Below are 24,172 nucleotides of genomic sequence, written 5' to 3' on the forward strand. Positions count from 1 at the left end.
AGTGTGTCTACTGGTATTAGCCATCCTAGTCAGTTGTCTTCATTGAGCAAATCACACAAAAAGTCTTTTGTCATTTGTCATCTCCCATGTACACTTACTGTGATTGAAATGGACAGATATTTAGATATTTTTATTAAGGGGACATACATTAGCATTTTAATATAGTGCCAAACAAAGCAAATCATCAAAATAATCAAAAAAGTGTGTCTAATGTGAACAATTAGGTGATGTGGAAGGGGTGAAAACAACATAAATGGTGTCCCTCACCCAGCAGAGACCAGCTCTGACTGAGACCAGACAGTTCATTAGGTACACACGGGTAATCAAATGGTTTCCAATACGAGAGCTATTAAAGGAATCTTTACAACAGTAATCATTAGCTATTCATCTATCAAACATGTTAAAAGCAACCAGATTTTACCCTTTTAATAATTTTTTTATATATTCTGGATAATTTAATTTTGAGTCTTCATTTATAATTCTAGAAAAATCCCTTTTAAATGTATTAATCCGTTTTCAATTGCTTACCAATCATTTTTTAAAATTACATTTCTCAAGTATGTCTGTGTACCAAATAAACCGTCCACTAAGTGCATAGTTATCTCTGCCATCCTTCACACATGTGCGATTGCCTCTGCATCCCTCCATCTTCTCCGTCACACAAGTACATCTCAGGCTCCGGTTCTGAAGGGCTGCGGTGAGCCGAGCTGGGTCTGCTCATGGGCGATTGGTCTCGCCCGAGGCCGTGTAGTGGAGACGAGGCGGGAGAGGATGCATGCAGCTCGGGAGAGCTGCTCTCAGATTTGATGTGCACGCCCAGGCAGGGAGGATGGGATAGGGTAGAGGGGAAAGAGCAGACCCCGGTGGACATTCTAGGAACAACAGCAACAGGAGTTACCTGGTTTTATTGTCACCATGCATGGTAACTCTAGCATAAAAGAAAAAATTAAATTGTACTGCATCCTCACCCTTGACTTAAATGAGGCCCATGGAACTGGTTTGAAGGCTGCGTTGTTTGCCAGGAGTTCACGGCGCTTCGCTGCAGACTCACAGAGTGATAGAAACTTGGCTGGCTGTACTCTTCACAAAGAAAACAAAGTTATAAGTCAAATAAAAAGAAGAGGAAACAAAGTGGAAGCTACCTGAAGCCCCGGCGGAGGCGAGACCGTAACCAGCCAGGGTGTGGCCGAACAGCCCGGCTTTGCCCGTGGTGCCATGGAGCCCCGTCTGGTACAGGAGCCCCCGGCTCACGGCGGGATTCGGGCCGGTGCGTGAGCCCTGATTGGCCGGGAGGGTCAGAGGTGACAGGGGAAGGGGAGGAGTCTTCGGGTGGAGACCTCGGCTCATGTGTGAGAAGACGGAGTAGCCGATACCTGCGGAGGGAAGTGAAAAAGAGGATGTGAGAAACTGTGATACCTTCACACTTTTCTTTCACTGTGCGTAGTAATGACATCATCACAAAGACAGGTGCGACAATGATTGTAGATGGAAACCAAAAGATGGCTACAGCTGTTATAAAAAAGAAAAAAAAAAGGTCATGCACTGCACACTTCCGTTTGGGTGACGGACAGCTGCACCCACTATTTCGAGTCAAGGGAACAACTTCTATGGGGACAGAAAAATGGACGTTTCTTCTATACCTGAGTGTGGTGACATGAAGGAGGCATGAGCTGTCGCTGGAGCCGGGCTGGCGCATTTAAAGGCACTGTGGGGGGCCACGCCGGGTCCAGATGAGACTGGGAAGCTGCTCTCCGACATTAGGAACTGCGCTTCCGGGGAGCGCAGGGGCGGAGCCTGGAGAGCGACATCATCATATTGACTCACGAGTCACTTAATTCACTGCTGCTATTTTAGAGGGCCAATCACCTGCATGCTTTCATCGCCATCAAGCTCCGAAGAATCCAGCTCAAGGCCTTTCCTCTTCAGAGTCTGACGACAAATGCAAAATAAGATCCTGAGATGTATTGGGGAACCCCAAAGCAAGAAAATGTTGAAATCGCCGTACCTCCAGAATATCGGTGTTGGTGCGGCTCTCGTGCGGCTCACTGTACTCGGTGTACTTGAGGAGAACCTTGTCCATGTCGGTGCTGGCGTATTGGAAGAGTCGGTTGGTGCTGTTGAAGATGATGAGGGCGATCTCGCAGTCGCACAACACGCTCAGCTCGTACGCCTTCTTCATCAGGCCGAACTTGCGCTTGGTGAACGTCACCTGCAATCCAAACAATTATGTTAATTGCACAATTAGAGAAAAATAAATACCTTATTTGAAGCAAATAATTTACAGAGAAAATAAATATATATGAAAATAAAAATAACTCAATTCTGGTCGGCTCACCTGTCGGTTTCTCTGATCCACAATGCGAGAAATTTGTATTTTCTTTCTTCCCATTTTTCCTGCAGTTAGACACCTCTGTGAAAACACAACCATCAAAGTGTTTTTAAAAATGTTGATCCAAATCATTTTATTTGGAATGTTTTTGAGCCACATGTCTCTCTTGAGATTTTCTAGCCAACAAAAACAAAAAATGGTTATGACTAACTAATTCTCATCGGGGCCACGCATGAGAGAAGAGTGGGTGGCTCGTACCCGTTAACAACACAGTTTTCCTTCAACTGCCAGCCTCTCACCATTGGCCGACTAACCTTCATAAAAAAATGTCATCCGTCACGTACAGTATTTTTAACCTGGGTCTCTTGGGGACGAGCGGCGCGGTCGGCCGCCGCTGCCGGCCCGGCTCGGCCCGACGAGCCAGACAGCGTGGGTGTTAGACTGTGTGGACTTTAGGGGCCATGCTAACTTTAGCCTACGTCGCCTCATGGGGGTAAAAATACAACATGCTTGGGACTTGAGCCACTTTCGATGAATTGGCATCAGCCTAAAAAAATAATTGGTATCACTCGGGCCCTAATAGTGGAATTGATTGTCGATTAATTGAGGCGAAATGATTGACAGGTCAGAGGTGAGATTCAAAACCCAGAACCTCAAAACTCTCGTCTGAACCCGTGACCTGTCTGTCTAGTCCGGAGGAGTTTTTGCTGGTTTCCCCTACTCATTAATACACTTGTATTTCTATATTTAGTAACGCCCCCTCGACTGATGATGATGATGCCTTGGCGGATACGGCGGCAGCGTTTCCCACGACCCCTGACCTGTGCGCGTACACAAACATCTTGGGCATTTAGGGAAGAGATGCCCATCGTATTACCTTATAAAGTGGCGAGATCATCATATCGAATTTGATTTGCTTCGTGAAAATGTGCTTTAAAATGAAACCAAGTTTTTAGAAGTTGCGCAATCTTCTCTCAGACTGAGCAATATTCAGGCCGATGTAAAGATAGAACCATTTTCTGGCTGACATCATCATTGCACATGAGAGTGAGGTCAAGCGGTTCATCTATGAGGCCTTTGCCAAGTGTAGCGATGTGCAGGAAATATTTGTCTAATTTTAAAACAGGAGTTAATTGAATTGCTTTTGATATTTTTGATCGAGTCGACATGGCAACACAAGTGAATCTGCCCACCTATGAATGCATCTGGACGGGATGCAATTTTGCTCAGTCAGCAGGCTTCCAAATAAGTTTTTAAAAAAAGATTTCCGCGCACAAGTTAACCTATTGCACCACTGACGTCGGTTTAAGAATAGCCTGAAATTGGCGAGCATCTCTTTTTATAATCAAAGACTCGACGTCTTGCACAGCAACACCAGTTATTTCAGCACAGAAATGAAATATGTTCAAATCTCACCTGATCGTTGATCACACTCGTTTGCACATCAATGACGGCGCAGGAGACGTCCGATCCAGAGGATGAAGTGAGTGTGTGAGACGGTGTGTGTGTGTGTCAACAGAGATGACAACCTGATGTAGAAGGAGAGCACTGCCCTCACACAGCTGGGTTGACTCAAACCGCCCTCCTCCTCCGCCTCTTGTCACCATGCATGCAAGCCAATCCAATGCAGACTCCTTTTTTGTTCGGCCATTTTCGCATCAATGGACCACCTAGGAGAAACGTACAGAAGACAAATTACTGCTAATATTTTTTGTGAAAATAAGATTAGAGTTGGACAAATGTTTGCACTCAAGGGCCACATTTGCTTTTTTGACATATGGGCCAGGTTATTATGAAAAGTAAAATGTGTTTGTTAAAAATTAAAATGGTTTGAAACAAATTGAAAAAAAACTAGGGAATTGTTTACAATTAACCCACAATTCAATTAAATACTATTTTTTTTTAAAAATGAGCCAGGAGTGCCTACATCAAGTTGGTTATGACTAGCTGCATAACAAAGATGTGTATTTATTCAAAAATCAACTTAATATAGTCTGCTGTATCATATGAACACACAAAAAAAATATTTAAAAAAAATAAAATAAAATTAAAAAGCAAACCAGAACTTCTCAACTGACGTGTTGCTATCAAACTGCTAGATCTTGAATTTGAGGTCTGTCATTTATTCTGCTTTAATTGGACTCATTGTCAGTGACAGACATCACAAAGAAAATAAAAGAGCCTGTTGCAAAGTCAACAAGGATACATATAGTCAGTGCCAGCCAGATGATTGACTATTTTGAGGATGTGACAATGCGACGCACTAAAAATAAGAAACATATGCAGTTGGACAACACGCAATCTTACATTGGAAGCGACTGACAAAAAAAGATGTGCACTGATGCAATAGTTAGCAACAAACAACCTCCGGGAAATTGTGCACTCGACTCCCAGTGACCTAGGGGGTCGTTGTTGGCCTTAATGGAGATGTCTGTTCAAAATGTATTTGTGGCAAACATGAACGGAGCTTGACGGAATTTGCTATGTGCGCTTTAGCCATTCAGTGAGATACTTGCTGGTGAGATCTTCCTGCCACTTGACTGAAACTTCTCACTTCTACTTTCGGCAAGTTACGGCATGTGCCTAAGCCACAGTCTTCAGAAATAGGCTTCGTGATTTTAATAATTTGTACAACCACGGCAACTCTTCCTACCTTTTGGCTTTGATATGATTTCAATTTTTTTGCCTTTCTGTGACTCTTCCAGTCTCCACTCCAATCTTGACCTTCTCTAAACTTTCGAATGCACATGTTTAAGTACGTTTTTGCACAACTTGCGTGTTCATATTTGTCATCAAGATTAAATTAAATCACCGTGTTTGGTTTTATGGAAGAAAAACATCCATTGTGTCTAAGAAATTAATAATCTGGGGGATTCGACGCACATCACATGGGCAAGGGGGAGGAGGGACGTTCACGCGCCCTCGGAAACACCACGCTCGACATGTAGACGCAGTTTTTGGACTACTTCAACCCAAGACAACTTTTTACCTTTTTGAATCCTATTAGGAGAAGATGACGCACTCTTACAGTCAGCGGTCCGTCGTTGTTTTGTCTCTCTTGGGGATCCTTTCGGCCATTATGTCCGTTTTGTCGGTTATTCTGATCTTCCAGCTGCAGCAACAACACACGGCCATGAAGGAGTTTAGCCCCACGGTCGTACCGACTCACGTTCGGGCCTTTCTGCCTTCGGTGTCCACGGTGCTGTCGGCTTTGTCGCTCACCCTTAACCTGAGCTCGGTGGTGATCTGTCTGCTCCATGGCTACTTTTCCACCGAGGTGTGTCGAGGGGAATTGGATAAAGAAAGGTAATGGTTCTAAAATCCACCTGTCCTTAAAGGCTACATCCGGCTAATTTGCACATCACGGTTGTTTAAATTGGACCAAAAAGTAGTTCCGGTCAAGTTTTAACAATCAGGTTTAAAGTCACCAGCGACCGCATTGTAGCCAAATAATATTCTGTATTCATACGCGCATTTAGTATTTTATGGGTTCCGCAGAAATTTTTATATTTATTGATATCACCAACCAAAAAGTGTGAGCCAACGCACACGTTATATATATTTAAAAAAAAATGGCCTGTTTAGTTTGACAAAATTGTATATGCACAAATGGCAGCAGGTGGATAAAGGAAAGGGTTTGTATTTCTAGTAAAAGCCAGGGATCACATTTTAGGCTCATGTTCATAAAGTTGAATGTAGTTGGGTATTATAAAAAAAAAAGTTGTGAATAAAAAGTTGACAGCATAATGGCCGGGCCTCTCAATTCCAATAAGCCTTCTTTTCATTCCTTAGTTAACACACAGCCGCAAGCTTGCCCTTTCCCACGTCGACTTACAAATCCAGCGAGCCCCCTCCCCTGGAATGTGTGAAACAGTCTGAATAATAATGTGCTTTTAAATATATTGACAAATACTGTACATGTGCAATTGAAGGCTCTGGTTTGTAAGCACAGAAAAAAAAAATGGTGGGTCAATCTATGAAATGTGTCTCTACAGAGCAGACTGGTTCTTCTTGGACACCAGAGCCGAGCGACACGTGGCCATCGGGTTGTTCTGCCTCGGAGTTTCAGTCTATTTAGCAGGTATGGGAATCACACAGTTTGAAAGACCGCTTAACAACTCGGAATATAGTCTTTTATATTAATTGATGGTTTATTGGCTTTTATTTTTATCATAAACCTAACCTGATAAAAAAAAATCACATTTAAAGGCATTTGCAATCTTCGAGTTATTTTGAAATCATTCAGCTCTTAACATTGATATGAAACATTGCTGTTAATTGATATTTGCTAATGATACATCACAATATTGATCATTTGTCCCACATGGTGTGCACCAAACTGTGATTACAAACAAAACAGCTTCTAATGTCCAAAATGTTGGCAGGGAAGTCAACAGCAGAGAAAGAGCACCGCTTGTTCTTGTCCATCGAGCCCATGAGAACAATGCAGCCTTTGAGCAGCATCCGTGACTTAAGTTTTTTTTTTTTTTTTTAAGCCGAACCTGGCAGAGCTGGGCTGCTCTGTTCCACTGAGCAGCTTGTGCTTGGGGGTGCACTTGGTTGCGAATTGGGATTAGGACCTTTACCGCCGCACGTCAATCAAGGGGCACAAAATGACTAAATTCTGGGAAGCGGTCACATTCCAGAGTTGTGCCTCTCGGTAGTATCCCTCTGCATACCCGAATCCACCGTCCTCTTTCTGCACATAAAATAAGACAAAAAAACCCAAACATCTAAGAGACTTCATTCTAAAACAGACCTCATCTCTTTCAGCTATGTCCATTTTCATGCTGCTCATATTTGAGGCCGAGACGGGAATCGCCAGCGCTTGCGTCCTGGCCTCCGGCATCTTGATCCTTCTAGTGGTGGTGATCTACTTCCTCGTCAAGGTTTCGCGAGTGGCTAAACGCAACCGAGAAGACCGTCTCCAAACTCTCTTTCGCAACGAGCACAGAAGCAGCAACAACAGTGCCGTGTCTTGGCCCTGCGAGCTAAAAATCGGCGTGGACAAACTACGAGTGCCCCGCAGAGAGTCGCACCTCCAGCATCAAATGTCGCTCACGCCTTCCGGCAGCCCCAGACACCAACCGCAGGAGGAGTACGCCCCAGTCGGAGAAGAATCGCAAAGCCGTTCGAGCAACGTTGACGGCTACGGCGGCGGCTGTCCTCGCTCGCAGCGGAGTTTATCTTCGGACTCGGTTTTACTAAAAGCTAAACCTTGGAATGGCGTCAACAACGAGATGAGGAGCGTCCTGGCGCGCAAGTCCGGCATTTCGGCAAAAGACTCAACCCTTGTATAATGCGGAAGAGCATTTCATTACATGGCTTTAATGATTCCAGACCACCTGGAAATGGAGCTAAAAATCCATTCAGATGATTCCATCATTAATCAACTGATAAATTAATCCAGTTGTGATCATGTACTGTATATAATTTGTATTCTACAATAATGTAATGATTGTCAACCTTGTGTGCTGTGAGAGGTTATCAGATGTGCCACAAGAAATTTTAAAAAACTGGATAGTATACAACAAGGAGCCATATGTATAGTTTGTCTTTTCTGTATGAAATAGATTGAAACAAGTCAAATAGTTTGACATACTGTGAAAAGCAAACTTGTGATGTCTGCGATCTGTACTGAGTTTGTTTACAAAGGAGATGTGCCTTAAGTCGTTTGAATGACTGAATTTTACAGCTTGTCTTTTTTGTAGGAACCAAATTTTGGATTTTGGAAATCGCCGCTTTATTCCTTGCATATGTTTGTACACACTGTGCCATCTTTGTTACGGTATGTTCTCTCAAATGTTTTAGCACCCATATGAATTAAATCAATCCTTGGAAAAATACACTTCTGTGGTACTTGTGTGCCAATAGGAGGAGCTACTGACCTTGCACAAAGCTCTGTCATGAGGAAGACGAGGCTGTTGAGGGATGTGAAGCAGCAACAAGGGGACTGGGAGAAGGGTTGGCAATGGCATCATGCAGAATTAATGCATGTGGATGAAGGGGGGTGGGGGGCAAACATAAACTCATAAAATATACATAAAAGAAAAAAATGACTGGGTGATGAATACATAAAGAAATAATAGTTACAGATACATCACCACTGCTTTGTTACCTGCGTCCTTGAGAGCCGCTGATCTGCTCCTTTAAGCTGATGGCCTGTCGCAGGAGGCTGTCGATGTTTTTGAAATACATGCCGCTGTTGGCCATGCCTCTTACGGCACTGCGCAAACAACAACCAAAGGCTCAGTAGACTCCTTCAAAAGTATGTTTACACAAATGTCCATCATGACAAACCTGCATGCATATTCGACCGAGTAGATGGCTCCTTGACTCTGCTCCTCCCAGCTCTGCATGTCGGTCTATTGGAGAAATGATGGAAAGACAATATTATAATTTGTAGTGGCATTAATTTACTAAATTTCTATAATTGTGCCAATTAAGTTATCATGGAAAATATCTTATATGGGATCTGCGTTATCCAATTTAGAGTTTAAGGAACTTTAATAGTCATTAAATTGGGTGGACTGACACACCTTATGTTGCACCAGCTCTGGCAAGGACCTCCTAACGTGCTCCTGGAGTCTGTACAGCGCCACGGACGGTTCATTAGCCAGAACGTACATGCTCTCCGTGAACTTGTCACTCACTGTAGGTGTATGAAATAATAATAACAATAAAGTAATATGAGTAGTAGAAATTAAAACGGTGGCGGAAATAGGGTCTTTATGGCTTGCAATCGGCTAGCAAAAGTTAAATTCCACGTGACACTTACCTCGTCTGACTTTGAGCTGCATTTCTTGGTCTTCCATAATGAAATATGTCAATTAAATTCGCCAATAAAGTAATAATTATGACAATAACACGTCGTTTGGCTCTCTGATAGGCACTACTTCCGTGTTGTGGATGATGCTGTGCAACGTCTAAAGCTACCGGACAGGAAAAACAATGGTTCCGCCTTCACAAAATATTTTAAAAATAAATAAATATAAAAGAAAAAGACCATGGGCTCATTTAGGTAAAAACAAAAAAACAAAAAAAAAAAAAAAAAAAAAAAAAAAAAAAAAAAAAAAAAACCACTATGTATGGTAAAGCTTTTTTTTGTAAAAAAAAAAAATAGGACCATGTATAGTCAGGCTTTTTTATTTAAAAAAATTACCATGTATAGCAAGGCTTCTTTTTTTTTTTTTTTTAGTAAAAATAATAACCATATATAGTAAGTACCTGCCCACACACAAGTCAGAGGAGTGTACCCTTATCTATGTCGAAGACACAACAAAAACAAAACTGTGTACATTAGACAATTCATAGAACTGTTTTATTTCATATTCATTCTGAGTGAGTCCAAAGACACACACACGCACACACACATACATACAACCATCTATTTATACTCAGGTATAAATAGATGAATATACACAGATATACATACATAAATACACATTTCTGATATGTATTCATTTTTTTAAACCATGCTATGTCTCTGTAAAGGACTCTTCCTATTGGATGACACACAACACACACACACACACAACACAGCTTGAACAAGTTGGAAGAATCCCTACTGGCTTGCATGTACAGTAAAATCCACCCAACAGCTGCATGCAGCTCCTTCTCACGACCGAGGAACATGACTCAGCAAATCACGCAGATTGAGATCGTCTCTCGGCCAAGCAGCAAAAATAAAACCAAAGAAAAATAACATTCTCCATTTCCGATGGAAAATATATCTGTATATCTTTCTATATATATTCTTTTTTTTTTATGTACACATTCTCAGGAGCACAATGACGAGAAGGAAAAAAATAAATAAACCGCAGGAGTGAAAGAAAATCATCGAATAAGGCAAATTGAAAGGAAAGGAGGTGAGGACCAGTACAAAATATTGCTGCTATTCTTTCCAGCCGCGATGACAGTAGATTGAATACACATGGTGAGCAACACGTTATTGTCCGTTACACATAAAACATAAAAATCAAAGAACATTTGTGAAGATGTGTTAAAAATACGGCTGACCCACCAAAGTCCATTATTTTTTTAAATAAATGTTCCTACTAAGAATGTAGTCTTGACTTCTGAGGCGTATTTTCCCTCCCTGGTTGTTGACCTTTGAGGCGTTCAACTTTAGAGATTGCATTGGATTCCCATTCACACTGAATCTGATTCATATTCAATAAACTGCATTAATAACACTATGAGCTACTTGGCAGAGGGTGACCATGGTAACGAGGGGGGGGGGGGGTGCTTATTAAAAACTCCATCATGATGAGAGACAATTTTTACAATGACACATTACCAGAGTCATTTGATTACTGCAGACGGGACTAGGTATGTAGTATTAGGGGTGATGTCATCGTATTAGAAGGCAGGCTACTTTTTGGGGGAAAATATGATATCGAAAAATGCCGCATTCACTGATGCGCCCAAATGATCAAAGCTCTTTGGCTGCAAATTGATTTTTAAATTCTCTAAACAATAATCTCAAATAAATATTAAATAAATAAATATATGTGCAGAGTAATACATTAAGTATTAATAACTTGCAAATCAAATATAGCTTGCTGCTTTGAGCTGGTTGGCAATATGCGGCAGCCATGTTGGAGAGGGCCCCCGCCCAGCATTCCCAATATTATATATATATGTATATATTTAAATTAATGGCTAATTGACATGTCCCTTCACATAAGTGACAATGGCAACCCAACATGTCCTGCTCCAACATAGCCGCCTCGGGGGCAACTGAAGGCAATCCCGATCGATGTTTTAAGTGAACTAAGACGTATGTGTGTCACGTCAAAAAACATACAACACACGAGCATACTTGTACTATGCCACGTAAACACAAGTATCACATGTAAATGGCAGGGACCTGTCTGCTACGCCACTGTGTTGATTTCTCTCCCTCCTTTTGAGACAGAAAGATTGCATTCGAGCGTTGAGGAGGTTCTGGACTTGGGCTGGATGATCCCCTTCATGCCTTTCAGTCAGTAAGCAGGGTTTACTGGAAGGACCAAATGAAGACAGTCAATGTATAGGAAATATAGTCTGATGACAAGCAAAGAGCTTTCTTACATTATGCTAATAGTTAGCATGTTAGCATGATATTATTATTGCAAGATGTGGGATCCTTATCAATCTCTTGTGTAACCGTTCTTTTGATATAGGATTCATTAGAATTGGCATTAATTGCCTACTTTTCCGTACAGTAGTTATTTTTCTTATTGGAAAAATTGGGTGTTTGGAATAAATTAATGCCATTTCCATTCATTGCAATGGGGAAAGATGATTCTGAAATATTTTTGGCAAAAATTTCTCTGGCTTTTGTTTTTACAATTGCATAGCGATCATCTGAGCAGGCTGATGACGTGGCATGATGCATGCAGCTTGCTACTGAAGAGACACGGGGCGGGGCGGGGATTGTTTGATGGACCTGAGAAGCATCAAAACTGCTTCACATGTGGAGGATTCTTCTGTTACGGTGTATTGCTTCTCACTTACTGTCTCTCTTTCCCAATCCCCATCTGGCAGGGCCTTAGACTCTGAGCCATAGTGTAGCGGAGAGTACACCCAGGTCCTGTCCTCTGGAGGCTGGTTTGTTTGTTTTTTTTACACGCCAAACACAGCAGAGGGCGCCAGGGGGACAGAGGAGAGGGCCAGTGGCACAGAGATAAGCGGCGGAGGCGGCAGTGGCAGGCAGGCGGGCGGGAAGAAAGATGCAGGAGGTCGCAGGAGGAGAAAAGACAAGACAGGAAATGAAAGTTAGGGGATGCATAAAGGGGGGAAATGTTGCCTAGACAAGCTCGTGTTAATCCTTCAAGCCAGAAGCGGCGCTTATCGCACGGTGTGTTCGAGTCCAGGGTCTTCTAGGAGGTCATGTGAGTGATGAAAAAGGGGAAAGGTGATGGATTAGAGGCTTTATCACTTCCGGCAACAGCTGTAAAATGCCACCATATATGCGACAGTACCATCATGCAAACATCTTTGTCAAGTGAGGAGCAAGTCATGAATTACGTTCTACTTTGGAGGTTCCACTGGGGTCTAAAGTTGCACGCCACCGAGTCTAATCTAAAACTGATGTCCGACGCCTGGCTGGGCTCACTTACTGGCCAGCCGGACCGCCACTTGCTCCTCTGACGGAGAGGTGGGACCACCCAAGTCCTTCCGTCGGGGAACTGACCACGACAACGAGGGGGAAGGAGATGACAAATGGACAAACGTGTAAAAAGAAGAATGAGAGGGAAAGACGTGACATGACTAAGGCGGCATGCCGAGATGAGAATGAGAAAAAAAAAAACATCGAAAACATGCTTAAGTGTACGCGTTGGCATTTCTGAATTTTTATCTTCAAGATAAAAAGCAGCAACGAGAGAGCCACCACATCCATCAACATCTTTGTGGGAGAGCTTTAAAGTGTGGTGCGCGGTCTTACAAAGTAGATATCCGTGACCGGCACATCGTCCTCGTCGTCCACCGAAGCCTGGCTGGTGCACCCCGAGCCCGACGCGCAGCTGGGTGTCTCCGCCGCCACCGGTTTGGGACTGGATGGAGTGGCCTCGACAGACGCGGGAACGACGACGACGACGGGCGAGGAGGAGGAGGCTTCGGTAGCTTGAGAAGCGGCGGAAGAGGCAGCGGCGGCCTCCTGAGCCTCACTGCTGGAATGAAAGAAGCATTTGGTCGCCTAAACACAGATTAGAAAAGTCCACGCTGCTCCGAGGGAGCTTTGTGCACCTTGGTATCAACAAGACACCTGATTGGCTAAAGGGATAAATGCAGATGTTTGTCTTTCTGATGCTCAAAAACCTGCGCCCTCACTTCTTTCCAGACACTTTTCATCACTTTAGATTAATTCTCGTGTAGCGAGACGAGATTAGAGCCGCTTTTTGTACAGCTGAACAAAAATCAGGTTAAAATGTGCCCAAAATGAGGTCATGGTGGCTTTACGGGAGCTGCCTCGGGGCCCCCAGGACCACTGCCCTACTTCTTCTTGCTGGTTACCCCAAATTGGTCTCATAATCTCCCGGCAGCACTTTTAGCGCCGTCATTCATATTTAGGCTGAATCGAGGTCACACACAAATGTAGGAAAACGAGCTTTGTGTGGGATACCTGGGTTCAGGAGACGGCTGTGGAATGGAGAAGGTGGGCTCGCTGTCGTGTCTCTTTAATTCCACCTCCACGGTGATGGTCTGCTGATCTTCCTCGCGCACACGCAGCTCCTCCTGGGTCCTGCGCCCATGAAAACACAACACACACCGATGTAGTCTAGTCTGAAAACCAGGTTCTGAAATTTCCAGATCCACCAACTTACCTTCCATCGTGGCTTAGAGACTGCGTGTATCTCCTGGAGTCAAATGAAACAGCGTCAAGTGAAAGCAAGGAGGTCAGGAGCGCAGGGTGCTAGCTAGCTACCTGTAGCGCGGGTGCTCGACGGTGTCACAGGGAGATCGTTCCGGGATGGACAGAGAGGTGGTGGAGGAGAGGGTGGTGGCGATGGACGCCGTGGTGGCCTCCTCGAATGACGGAGGCGTGCACGGGAGATCGGCTCGCCCTGGCGATCGTCCACAAAAAAGAACGTTGGAACAAGACACAACGGCGAATACAGAAACAACGCAACTACCTTCGTCTTCCAGCGTGGGGAAGCTGCGAGCGCCTCTCAAGTCGTAGATGTTCTCGTCTCTCTCGGAGGTCAGCTGGCTGGCGGACCAGGCTGCGCCGGGACCGCCGCACTTTGGCACGGTAAGCGACACGCGGCCCTTCTTGGATGGAGATGATTTCAAAGCTGCACATGTTACACAAAGCATCAGAACTCAGTGGCAACAACTTCAGACATCTTCCCGCTTTAATTTTTAACAGAGGAACCGTGTCCTTGTGTTACTATGATGGATGGGAATCGAAGTTGACTCCTACTTTGACTAGAGAGCGTCTGAACTCTCCCACATGACGCCAAGCAGCACCGAATAAGGCAGTTTGAAGACTATCTGCTATTTTCTTCCCACGCGGCAGCGCTTTGACTATGTAAGGCAGCGGAATGGACTCACAAGAGCTCTTCCTGAAAACAGTGCTGCTCATGAACTTGAAGAACCTGTCGGCGTAGAATCCGGGCCGGTGGACCGAGACGGTGTCCTGCGGGCAGAGAATAAAGAGATTTAAAAAAAAAAAAAAAAAAAACAGAGTGCCGGCAGATTAACCGATCAATTAGATCCTCTTGTGTTCCATTTTACTAATGTATGTCTCTGGGTCAAGCCACTCGGCAGAGTAAGCATCAGTATATAAACAAACACAGGCAGACGTTATTGATTTTCCAGCCGGCTGATGGCTGACATCCTTTGGAGGCAGAATAATGCCGAGGCGGACCAAAATGAGTAAGGGGAGCCCATTTTTAGCGTCAAGCGATATTGGTTGTTATTAAAAGCTCACCCCGTCGTGCACCAAAGCTTTCCACGTGTGCTCCAGTTTCTTGATTAACCTGCGCAGACAAAGAATGGTGAAGCAATATGGCTGACGGCGTGTAAAGCAAAGAGAAGCCGACGGCGCCGCTTACCTGTACGACTGTAAGATGTCAATGATGCCCACGTAGAGCAGAAGTCGTTCTCCTTTGCCATTGACGGCAGGGATGCCGCCCATCCTAAAAGACAAATTCGCAATGAAACCACTTCAGGAAGAGCCAGACGCGACATCTGGTCGGCTCCTCTCACGTGTCTTCGGTGTCGATGGAGCCTCCGCAGGCGGCCCCGCCCTGGATGGACTCCATGGCGGTGGAATAGAGAGCCTTCTGCTGGGCCATGGGCCGTTTCTCGTCACTGTCGCCTTGGGAGCCTTCCATCTGCCGTTCCCTCTCCGCCTGGTCCATGTTGTGAACTCCCAGCAGGAGACTGTAGTCCATGATCTTGAAGCTTTCCAGCACCTGAGCAAAATGCCATGACAGTTAGCTCCTAGCATGCTAGCAAATGTCCCTATCCTAACTTACCAAACAGTCCCTCTGCAGCGTCTTGACCAGCGCGTTGAACGTGTCCTGATCCAGCATGAGTCCGTCCTGCAGGTCCTGCATAAAGTCCAGGTCCTTGAAGGTGGGCCGCGCCTTCTCGCGTTCCTTCTTGGACGCTCGCCTCTTGTAGGTGGAGCCCTTCAGGTCGTACTTGAGATGCATTCGCACCACGCGGGGCAGCACGTTGTTCATCACCACCACGCGGATGTTCTTGCCGCCCGACTGGACGCAGTAGAGGCCGAAGAACTTGGGCAGGAGAGTGCGAGGGTTCTGATTCAAGTTCTGGAGAGGGTAGAAATCATCCATCCATTTTTACTTATCAGATTATTATTACAACGGAGCCACGTCAGAAAACAAGTGTGGACTTCAGAAGAGGAACTGAAAGATCATGTTTTGCCCTCAGCAGCCACGCAGATGTCGAACAACGCGACACGTGAGAAGGGTTGGGGGAGGGGGAGGTATGGGAATGCAGATTAATGCGTGCCAAAGATAAAAAGGACAAAAAGCTGCGGTGAGTGTGAGAACGGCCGAAAGAGCGATAAGAGCTTGCTCACTCGGCCGTCCACCTGCGACAGACATGGGGAGCTGACTGCACGTAGCAGCGCTTACTAATTGGCTTCTTGTCTCCTTCAGTGTGTCTGTGTGTGTGTCTGTCTTGACCTTGGCATGGGTTTTATCTCTCGAAGCAGACCTCCACCGCCAGGGCCAAAGCATTTGTCATCAACAGAATTGCTAGTACGACTATCTCAGTCTGACTCATGGAAATGAAGGTGTCAAACCTGAGGCTCGAGGGCCAGATCCGGCCCGCCACATTGTTTTAAGTGGCCCAAGAAGGCAAATCATGTACTTTCAAGGTTTCGCTGGATGTATGCTCCCCTACCATGTAGTAGCCCGGCAGCAGCTTCTGTAAGAACTCCGCCTCCTTGTGCATGACCGTCTTGATGATGAACTCGTCGTCCTTGGTGAGATAGAAGACGGAGCCGCTCGCGCCGGGATTGGATAGCTCAATCAGTGGCTCGTTACATAGGGAGTACTGCGGAGGACACGGGAAATATAAAAACATCTTCAAAGTGCTTCGTTGTAGTAAAAAAAAAAAAAAAAAAATCCTGCATTTAATGACAGAATTGGCTGCTTGCTGAGGAGCATCATCAGCAAGCTGTCCATCCTTATTCTAACACCCACACTGCTCAAGAAGACCAACTGCCATTTTCTGAACGTGCAAATGTATCCATCCATCATTTACCAAGTAGTCGTCGGGCCTGATGCCAAACAGTTCCCGGAAGTAGCGGAAGGCCACGGGGGCGTACGTTTTGAAGCGGAAGTCCGGGAAGTGATGAGCTGGAGTCAGGTTGCTCCCTTCGCTGAAGACAAATAACAAAGCTGATTAAAAATACGGCAAGGGAAGAACATATTAAGTGGTTGACAACCTCGGGAAGAAGATGCTCTCCACCACGTAGAAGTCCTGCATCAACACATCCCTCTCGGGCTTGGAGCTCAGGTTTCCCACTGTGTAACCGATTCCGAGCTGGATGGCTCCTTTCAGGGCAGAGGAGGTGGTCTACAGAAGAAGGGGGGTATGCTTTTCTCAATATTTATCTACTGTACATGTATATGTATATAGCGACCTTTTTGTAAGTGGTTTCTCCGGAAGCATCCACCCCTCTGTGGCCGATTTTCTTCCCCTGACCGGGAAGGCCCGAGGAGGACGGCATCTGAAGAGCAAAAGAGACCATTGATGAATCTCTTTTGTATTTCAGCTCCTTTGAGGCAGCACAACATGAGCGTGACAATTAAACATCACTGACAAATTTATTTGAGTGAAGAAAATGGAAGGACAAAAGATAATTACCTCCGTGATGAACGCTTTCCTCGCAGCATCTAGAATCGAGACAGAGAAGAGTCGTATTTAATTACGCCAGACAAGTGACGGACTGAGTGTTACCAAGTGGGTACAACCTGAATTTTTTTTTTTTTTTGTCCCATCAATAAATAACCATCAATTTACAACTCCAAAACATAAAATCACTACGACAACTTGTTTAGATTATGCTAAATCTATAGGTGCTCCTGTTTTGGTTAGCAATAGAGGCTCAGCAGTTAATCCTGTAACATATCGACAAAGCAACTTTTGTGCCCTGTTTGAAGTCATCTGAAATGAATGACACGTTGGCCTAGTGGTCAAATTGGCGGACGGCGTCTGTTGGTGAAACCATGTGAGGAATTTGAGTGAATCAAATGATGTGAATAACGTGAAGCATGGATGTGTTAGCTCAGGAGCAGCTTGAGTGTGCAGCCTCTCTTTTATCTGCCTCTCGTGGACTGCTCATGTGACCAGGCAACAGTAAAGCCTGTTTGCCGCCCCCCCCCCCCCCCCCTCCTCATGCTCTCCTTCGCTTTCCCGCTGTCACACACGGTCACGCTAGAATGAACACGCCGAGGCACGTGCAACGGCAGCCATGCTGCAATGTGAGAAAATGGAGGAATGAAGAAATGTTTTCAGATCAGAAAATGTCCGAATGTTAGGTCAAGTGGTTGGACTGTGTTATGTCATCATGCGTGTGCGTGCCAGTCTGCATGAGTAAATAACAAAATGGAACGTTAATGTGGCACAAAAACAAAATCGATACATAGGAGATAGTCCCAAAGGGTGAGCTAAGTAAGGAGATGTCACTGAGATGATTGTTAATTATCTTGTCAGAGTGATGGAGCATCTGGCGATCGAGTTGTCTTCACTTTTCATGCCGGGACAAAATATTTGGGGCAAAGTGCTCCGAGCATCCAGGATGGACACATCCATTGTGTGTGTGGAGGGTTAGAAATTAACATATTTTTTCATTGTGATTCATCGATTAATCGTCAAAAATAATCGACATTCTTTAGTTACAGCCCTAGACATTATAGCAACCGGCTTATGCTGCTATCAGTATTCCCCACTGCAGAGGGCCAAAGCTGTGTTGTCCTCTACTGTCAAAGCGGATCTCAACCCTTGGATCATACGACAAGTGTGTGTCTGTGTGTGTATATGTGTGTGAGAGAGAGATTTGAGTGGTTGGCCTTTGGCGACAGGGACGCAAGCAGACCTAATAAAAAGCTTGGCGTCTGCAGCTTGTGGGGAAAAAATTTATTATATATTCAGATATTTCCCACTTTAAAGCACTCAATCTACTTGGTCATCAATATCGTCTGAAACTTTAATTGCAATTTCTGCTTGTGGCCAAGAGATGGCGCTACACTTTTCCATGAAAGGCATGTAGCAACATTTTCTAAATCAACTGTTGATGCTGGTGTGTATGACAACAACACGCCATCAGGAAACTTGGGGACGTCTTGGACTACGCCCGTGGGGGACAGACAGACTGACAATTTTCTCGAAGCAAAGAGCTAAAATCAGCTCATTCCTGGGGGCACACAAGGAACACTCAGTCTCCCCCTCTTATGCAATTGCGCAATGTTTTTATTTCATTCCCGAGCTTTACTGAATCTCCAAAATTGAGACAAATGTCCTTTTACAGACATCAGAGAAGAGTGTGGCTGGATGGACTTGAACGTGACTTATTGCTGAGCTCAGCATCCACAGCCTTAAGTCAGCCAGGTTTAATGTCACTTTATGGCCCAAAAGAAAGACAAATAATAATTAATGACACAAATATTATTGGCAGCGACAATCAAATACTGCACAGAGAAGGATGCTAATTGCTACAAGCTAAACTACGCTTTTGTTTACACCTGTCCAAGTGAGCCACACCAAGTGACAACTGGAGTAAAATGGTATTAACACACTTTATTTGTATTCTATTTAAATGTGATCAGAGCTTCTATCGTGCACGCAACCTTCACTTGAAGCCAAAAATGGTGACGTCAAGTAAACCGAGTCATCTGCTACATTCTTTTGTGACGTCAAACATCCCGGCGGATGCTCCAAATGTTACTTATACAATTCGGGAGTGAGTTGGGGAGGGAGAGTGTGCAAAGCATGCAAAAGGACACATCAGGATAGAGCAGATGGAACTGCCGATTTATGCTTTTGTCAGCAATTTTGACACGCCTCCCACCCTTCAGCGGAACGGGGGAAAAAAGCAAAGGAACAAGGATTTAATCAAGGACTTCATTAAAAGAGCTCGGCAATCCAAAACGATTTAAATCCTTCTATATAAGGTGTTGTTTTAATTAGTTATTTTAGTTTGATCATTTACCAGTAGTTAGTTCTTCCACTAGAATGTAAAAATGATGAACGCTAGCAGCTGCTCCAAACATGCCTCCACATACATCCACATGCAAAGAGCCAGTTTACACACCGGGGGCAGGCAGCTGAGCTAGCTCAACACCGCAGCCTACAATTACATTGCACAAGATGTGACATTAAGAGAGCTCAACGGAGTTCTGCAGGCCGCTGCAGCTGACATTTAAACTCAATTCTACTAAGCACACTCCTGTCAGTGGATGATAACAACCCATCATCGCTTACTGCCCCCTGTGTTGAACCCTTGCAGCTGGAAATGGAAAAAAAATTCAAAACTTCAACAATTATTCCAAATTGAGATGGCGAATCAAGTCCATCCATTTTTCGTAACACCAATGATTATCCTGGCAATTTTCTTTTTGTCTACAACACCCTAGTGAGGATAAGTACTTCGAAAAATGGGATGGATAAAAACGTTCATATTGCGTAAAAGCCAGCTTTAATGCTCTTTTCACCTCTTGTATCCCTCATTTGTTGCTATTGGCTACACACAGCACTGACACGGAAGCAGCCCAAGTTGACCTGGCAATTTTCTGTCTTATTACTTTTTGTCTCTTACACAAAATTACAAGAGAATTGTGTGCATCAACTAACAACCAACATGCAATTTCATACACAAAAAAATAAATGAAGGAAGGATGCATGAATAAAAAAAAAACTGGTGTGACAGAGGGAAGACAGGAAGGAAGACAGGGAGATAAGGTTTCAGTAAAGGATGGAGATAAGGATGCATGAATAAAAAGTAGCTGTGATGGATGGAAGGAAAGAAGGAAGGAAGAAGGAAAGAAAACCTAGACGTGTATTTTAAAAGGGCATACACTGCAGTATGTTTAAGATGCTCACAAATCACCCTCACTTAACCCTGCAGGATCTTCAAGCTCATTTACGGAAAAACACCTTCTTAAATACCTACGTATCAATTTAACTGTGTGGTTTATTGCACAACCAGTCACCATAATGTGCTCCGAATGAAAAGAATCCGAATGTCTGCTCCACCTGTTCTCCTCATCCACTCGGCTAAGCTAGCAGCTACTAGCACAGCTAAGCGGCTAAAGATGAGTCGGTGCTTTTCTGCTTAAATTCCTCACAGAATCCGATTAAAAAGGCAAATGAATGTAAACGACACAGATGGAAAATAAAAACCATGACTGGAATTGGTGAAAACATCTGCAGGTCGAAACCTACCCATGTCTCCGGCGTCCATTCCGGAGCTAACCCCGACGACCGTGTCAGCATCATCGGATGATGCGGCCCCGGATAGAGGACTCCCGTCCCTGGCCTCCGACAGCCCGACTGCTCCCTCGGCTTCCATTCAGCCTCCGGGAGGTGCTGGTCCTTGTGGCGGTAGGAGGGGAGAATCAGGTATGCGACGATGCGTACCGTCGGAGTCCTTGCACAAAAAAAAATAAAAAAAGGATTGGCAAATCCTATTTGGTGCAAATAATCACTAGGGAAGACATGGTATTCAGGGACGGTGGCTTCATTTGCACGGACTATGGCTCGCTGGGCTCCAGCTCGACTGCACTGCTGCTCGCTCAGGCTGCGGCGGCTCAACTATCAACGCTGAATGGCTCAGTGGTCGGGATTAGTGACGCCCTCTGGCGGTCAAAAAAGAAACTGCTACTCGAAAGCCGTTTCCTAATTTTTGATGAACCAAGGCCACTAATGGAAAGTAACTAAGTAACGTACAAAATATAGGTTGTTACTATGCTCCCAAGACTCTCTCAAGACCTTGGAAAGTGAATTCAGAAGTTTGTTTATGAATACGTAGTACATATTTGAAGATATTTACTAAAAACCTCACTCCAAAAATGGCAACAAATATTTCACAAGTTTTTAAATCAGCACTATAGAAAAAAAAGCTAAGCAAAATCCAGCAAACAAAAGTGAGATGACAACCATAGAATAAGATATTTTACCAAGTGTGACAAAGGAAAATGTATTCATCAAATTATTTTTTGTTAATTTTATTAAGGTTATTAAAATCTCTTTAGAGTTGAATGACAAAATAAGTGTTTTTATACAGACAATGGTACATTTCATCGAGTTGTCCCATGTCCCCCAACCCCCCCTCCTTTCTTTCCGGTCCAGAAGAACAAAAGCTCAATGATTGACCCTGGCAGGTTTGCACGCCAATTGCATCGAGTCTGCCTTTTCCGTCAGGCGGCTTTACGGACAGACTGTCATAGGTCCAGGGACAAACTGAACCCACGTCCACCGAGACCCAGAGAGAAAGAGAGAGGTGGCGTATGGAAGGAAACGAGACAACGGCGAGATGGTTCATCTAGGCATTCAGATACTGAGGAAGATCCTGCTCCACCACCTGCACAAAAGAGATAGATACAAATGTATAAAAATCTGATATTAATCAGAATCTTGTGTATTGTAAAGAAAATGTTGATTTCCTCATTAAAAAAATTCTAGTTGATAAAGAAAATTCCATGGCCAGTTATTCAAATCAAAATTTTTACAAACGTTTATTTTGTTAAATCTTTACAACACATATTTGTTATTAAGTTTATATATTTTTTGAAAATGCTCAAGTGAAATAATATAAAGCCACTAAAGCCATTTGTGTACATACGCTTGGATCATCCATGGTTCCATATCGTTTCACCACCTGACCCTCTTTGTTGATCAGAAACTACAAAGATATCAAAAATAGTTTAATTCTTTTATACATTTGAAACAAAATCCTAACACAGCAAAACTTAAGAATGTGGTACAATTTGGAGTTTTCTGATAACCATAATATTAGCACCAGTTGTTTGTTTTACCTTGGTGAAATTCCACTTGATACCACTAGAGGGACAAAAAACAAAAACAAATGTAATGCAGGAATAGAACAATAACAATGAAGTCGGGGATGGAAATGAGTCTTACTTTCCCATGAAGCCTCTCCCGTTGGGCTGCTCCTTCATCCACTTCCACAGCGGGTGAGCGTTGGGCCCGTTGACGTCGATCTTGCTGAACATGTCAAAGTGGGCATTGTACGAGTGCGCAAACTGCTTGATCTCGGCGTTCGTGCCTGGCTCCTGTCAGTTGACAGAACAAAATATAAATCATAGATAAGCACGAATAATCACAGCACAAACAAGAGCAAATCGGGTGTACCTGATTGGCAAACTGGTTGGAAGGGAAGGCCAGAATGCGTAAACCTCTCTCAGCGTACTTGGCGTGCATCTCTGCAAACTGAGAGTAGTTTACGGGCGTTTTGCCTCATTTGGACGCTACGTTGGTGATGATGACCACGTTGCCCCTGGAAAAAGAACACTCACAGTTAAGGTGATTAGTTTGGAGGCCGCACGTGGAAGTAGAGGCTCACCGGTATTTTTCTAGTGAGACCAAATTCCCATCAATGTCGGTGGCTGAGAAGTCATAAATGGAGGTGGCCAAGCTCCAATCCCCTGGTGGGTCCCCCTGTGGGATGATATGAAGCCACAAGGGTCACACGAAATAAAGCATATGTACAACACATTGACAAGACGGGACACAAAGAAACGTGAATCACTGTGCCAAAAACTTCCACACACCCACACGGTCTGTCTAGCTGCTTATTTTTGAGAGCATTGATGCATCAGATTGTTGCTTCCATGCCATCCGTTAAATTCTTACCAAAGCCTGCAGCAGGACACTGAGCAGGACAGTGGAGCCTAAGAGACGCATGGCTGCCCTTCAGCAAGCTCCTCAGAAGGCAGAAAGGGATCCAACTCTTTCCTTATTTAGTAGAATCCTTCGCTACGCTCTCGGTTTGTCCCTGCAGACTTTTATAAAGCCTTCGGGGGATCAGTGACTCAACTGATAAGCTGCCGTTACCCAATCGCTGATGTTCTGCAGTCCTGACCTGTAATCCACATCAGCTATGCACGAGTTCGGTGGTCCAGAGTCCACCACATTATCATAAGCTTATAAAAGGATCTTGTAAAATAAGAATTTGGAACGATACGTTCTGGGACTCTGATTGAAGGTTTCATAATATTTTGAGGTGCACTAGTCTGATGCTGAGAAGTCATGAGTTAGAATTTTGGCTCGTTTTTAAACCTTAAAATATCTCCAAACCTTGTGATCACATCTACAATCTTTGTTAAAAGATAATCTAAATAACTATGTTTTTATTACTCTTTAGGGCCCTCTTGTGGTCACGGTGCCCGGAGCAGGTGCCGAATTTGCTTGCGCTCTTTTTTTCCGTAATATAACCCCTTTAAATTAATATTGCCCGACCAGTTCTAGCTAAAAGATACCAAATCGATACTTTCAATGTTTCTCTGCAGGCAAACAGATAAAATAAATACTGAATGCTGACATGAGTGCTGCTGTACTCAGTGACAAGTGCGTCAACATGTTTGCACTGATAACAAAAGCACACATTTCAGGCACAAAGATTAACCCTCAAATAAATATTTTACTTTACCGTAGAAGGAATAAGAAAGTAGAGAAGCACCACCAAAGACACCCCAATAGTAGACACGGCCGCGCATGCTGATATGAAGCATAACGGCCTCATTTTGGAGGAGCACATTTTGAGCAAAACAATGAAGCCCCCCCGCCTGCCTTGTGTGTTACGAAACCTCAATTTACATTTTTAATAGTTTTCTATACAAACATTTTTACTCT

The 24,172-nt window shown here is 44.1% G+C and overlaps 5 protein-coding genes across 10 annotated transcripts; 1 reads left to right on the forward strand and 4 right to left on the reverse strand.

Moving 5' to 3' along the window:
* Window positions 1-115: 115 nt before the first annotated feature.
* Window positions 116-5,146, reverse strand: mef2b (myocyte enhancer factor 2b). The gene is made up of 9 exons (XM_068652200.1): window positions 4,983-5,146; window positions 3,746-3,999; window positions 2,336-2,410; window positions 2,006-2,209; window positions 1,867-1,929; window positions 1,641-1,794; window positions 1,143-1,373; window positions 969-1,080; window positions 116-872 (listed from the first exon to the last, which is right to left on the reverse strand). The coding sequence occupies exons 3-9, from the start codon at window positions 2,387-2,389 to the stop codon at window positions 599-601; spliced, it is 1,092 nt and encodes a 363-aa protein (XP_068508301.1). The 5' UTR covers window positions 2,390-2,410; window positions 3,746-3,999; window positions 4,983-5,146; the 3' UTR covers window positions 116-598.
* Window positions 5,147-5,342: 196 nt separating this feature from the next.
* On the forward strand, window positions 5,343-8,175 carry tmem221 (transmembrane protein 221). Its single transcript, XM_049724114.1, has 3 exons — window positions 5,343-5,635; window positions 6,325-6,410; window positions 7,103-8,175. The coding sequence occupies exons 1-3, from the start codon at window positions 5,343-5,345 to the stop codon at window positions 7,627-7,629; spliced, it is 906 nt and encodes a 301-aa protein (XP_049580071.1). The 3' UTR covers window positions 7,630-8,175.
* Window positions 6,462-9,273, reverse strand: borcs8 (BLOC-1 related complex subunit 8). Of its 2 annotated transcripts, XM_049724137.2 has the most exons (6): window positions 9,108-9,273; window positions 8,869-8,981; window positions 8,630-8,694; window positions 8,448-8,555; window positions 8,218-8,282; window positions 6,462-7,028 (listed from the first exon to the last, which is right to left on the reverse strand). In XM_049724137.2, exons 1-5 carry the CDS (start codon window positions 9,142-9,144, stop codon window positions 8,234-8,236), a joined length of 372 nt encoding a protein of 123 aa, XP_049580094.1. In that variant the 5' UTR covers window positions 9,145-9,273; the 3' UTR covers window positions 6,462-7,028; window positions 8,218-8,233. The 2 variants fall into 2 exon arrangements, with proteins under 2 accessions (XP_049580094.1, XP_049580084.1); XM_049724127.2 differs by lacking the exon at window positions 8,218-8,282.
* Window positions 9,274-9,624: 351 nt separating this feature from the next.
* On the reverse strand, window positions 9,625-21,116 carry pip5k1ca (phosphatidylinositol-4-phosphate 5-kinase, type I, gamma a). Of its 4 annotated transcripts, XM_049724700.1 has the most exons (18): window positions 20,744-21,116; window positions 17,168-17,196; window positions 16,944-17,030; window positions 16,746-16,876; window positions 16,562-16,679; window positions 16,199-16,351; window positions 15,301-15,600; window positions 15,029-15,237; window positions 14,875-14,958; window positions 14,751-14,799; window positions 14,372-14,456; window positions 13,951-14,112; window positions 13,743-13,881; window positions 13,642-13,674; window positions 13,440-13,559; window positions 12,762-12,987; window positions 11,831-11,920; window positions 9,625-11,333 (listed from the first exon to the last, which is right to left on the reverse strand). In XM_049724700.1, exons 1-18 carry the CDS (start codon window positions 20,868-20,870, stop codon window positions 11,331-11,333), a joined length of 2,145 nt encoding a protein of 714 aa, XP_049580657.1. In that variant the 5' UTR covers window positions 20,871-21,116; the 3' UTR covers window positions 9,625-11,330. The 4 variants fall into 4 exon arrangements, with proteins under 4 accessions (XP_049580657.1, XP_049580668.1, XP_049580648.1 ...); XM_049724711.1 differs by lacking the exon at window positions 11,831-11,920; XM_049724691.1 differs by lacking the exons at window positions 9,625-11,333; window positions 11,831-11,920 and adding an exon at window positions 11,927-12,504 and having other exon boundaries at window positions 12,762-12,984.
* A 393-nt stretch (window positions 21,117-21,509) lies between these two features.
* Window positions 21,510-24,125, reverse strand: gpx4a (glutathione peroxidase 4a). 2 transcript variants are annotated; one of them, XM_049726968.1, is made up of 7 exons: window positions 23,970-24,125; window positions 22,884-22,978; window positions 22,673-22,817; window positions 22,442-22,593; window positions 22,336-22,360; window positions 22,143-22,202; window positions 21,510-21,881 (listed from the first exon to the last, which is right to left on the reverse strand). In XM_049726968.1, exons 1-7 carry the CDS (start codon window positions 24,075-24,077, stop codon window positions 21,843-21,845), a joined length of 624 nt encoding a protein of 207 aa, XP_049582925.1. In that variant the 5' UTR covers window positions 24,078-24,125; the 3' UTR covers window positions 21,510-21,842. The 2 variants fall into 2 exon arrangements, with proteins under 2 accessions (XP_049582925.1, XP_049582932.1); XM_049726975.1 differs by lacking the exon at window positions 23,970-24,125 and adding an exon at window positions 23,174-23,340.
* Between the last annotated feature and the right edge of the window lie 47 nt (window positions 24,126-24,172).

The sequence above is a fragment of the Syngnathus scovelli genome, chromosome 10 (genome assembly GCF_024217435.2).
Source record: "Syngnathus scovelli strain Florida chromosome 10, RoL_Ssco_1.2, whole genome shotgun sequence".
Taxonomy (NCBI): Eukaryota; Metazoa; Chordata; class Actinopteri; order Syngnathiformes; family Syngnathidae; genus Syngnathus; species Syngnathus scovelli.

Coding starts and splice junctions, on each gene's coding strand:
- tmem221 (XM_049724114.1), top strand. CDS start 5,343: ATGACGCACTCTTACAGTCAGCGGTCCGTCGTTGTTTTGTCTCTCTTG. Junction 5,636..6,324: donor GGGGAATTGGATAAAGAAAG/GTAATGGTTCTA, acceptor GTGTCTCTACAG/AGCAGACTGGTTCTTCTTGG. Junction 6,411..7,102: donor AGTTTCAGTCTATTTAGCAG/GTATGGGAATCA, acceptor CATCTCTTTCAG/CTATGTCCATTTTCATGCTG.
- pip5k1ca (XM_049724682.1), bottom strand. CDS start 20,870: ATGGAAGCCGAGGGAGCAGTCGGGCTGTCGGAGGCCAGGGACGGGAGT. Junction 13,882..13,950: donor CCCCACGCTGGAAGACGAAG/GTAGTTGCGTTG, acceptor GACGATCGCCAG/GGCGAGCCGATCTCCCGTGC. Junction 12,988..13,439: donor CAGCCGTCTCCTGAACCCAG/GTATCCCACACA, acceptor CTTTCATTCCAG/CAGTGAGGCTCAGGAGGCCG.
- mef2b (XM_068652200.1), bottom strand. CDS start 2,389: ATGGGAAGAAAGAAAATACAAATTTCTCGCATTGTGGATCAGAGAAAC. Junction 1,081..1,142: donor CGCCTCCGCCGGGGCTTCAG/GTAGCTTCCACT, acceptor TTCTTTGTGAAG/AGTACAGCCAGCCAAGTTTC. Junction 873..968: donor GGGCCTCATTTAAGTCAAGG/GTGAGGATGCAG, acceptor TGTTGTTCCTAG/AATGTCCACCGGGGTCTGCT.
- borcs8 (XM_049724127.2), bottom strand. CDS start 9,144: ATGGAAGACCAAGAAATGCAGCTCAAAGTCAGACGAG. Junction 8,982..9,107: donor GCAGCTCAAAGTCAGACGAG/GTAAGTGTCACG, acceptor ATACACCTACAG/TGAGTGACAAGTTCACGGAG. Junction 8,556..8,629: donor TCGGTCGAATATGCATGCAG/GTTTGTCATGAT, acceptor TTGTTTGCGCAG/TGCCGTAAGAGGCATGGCCA.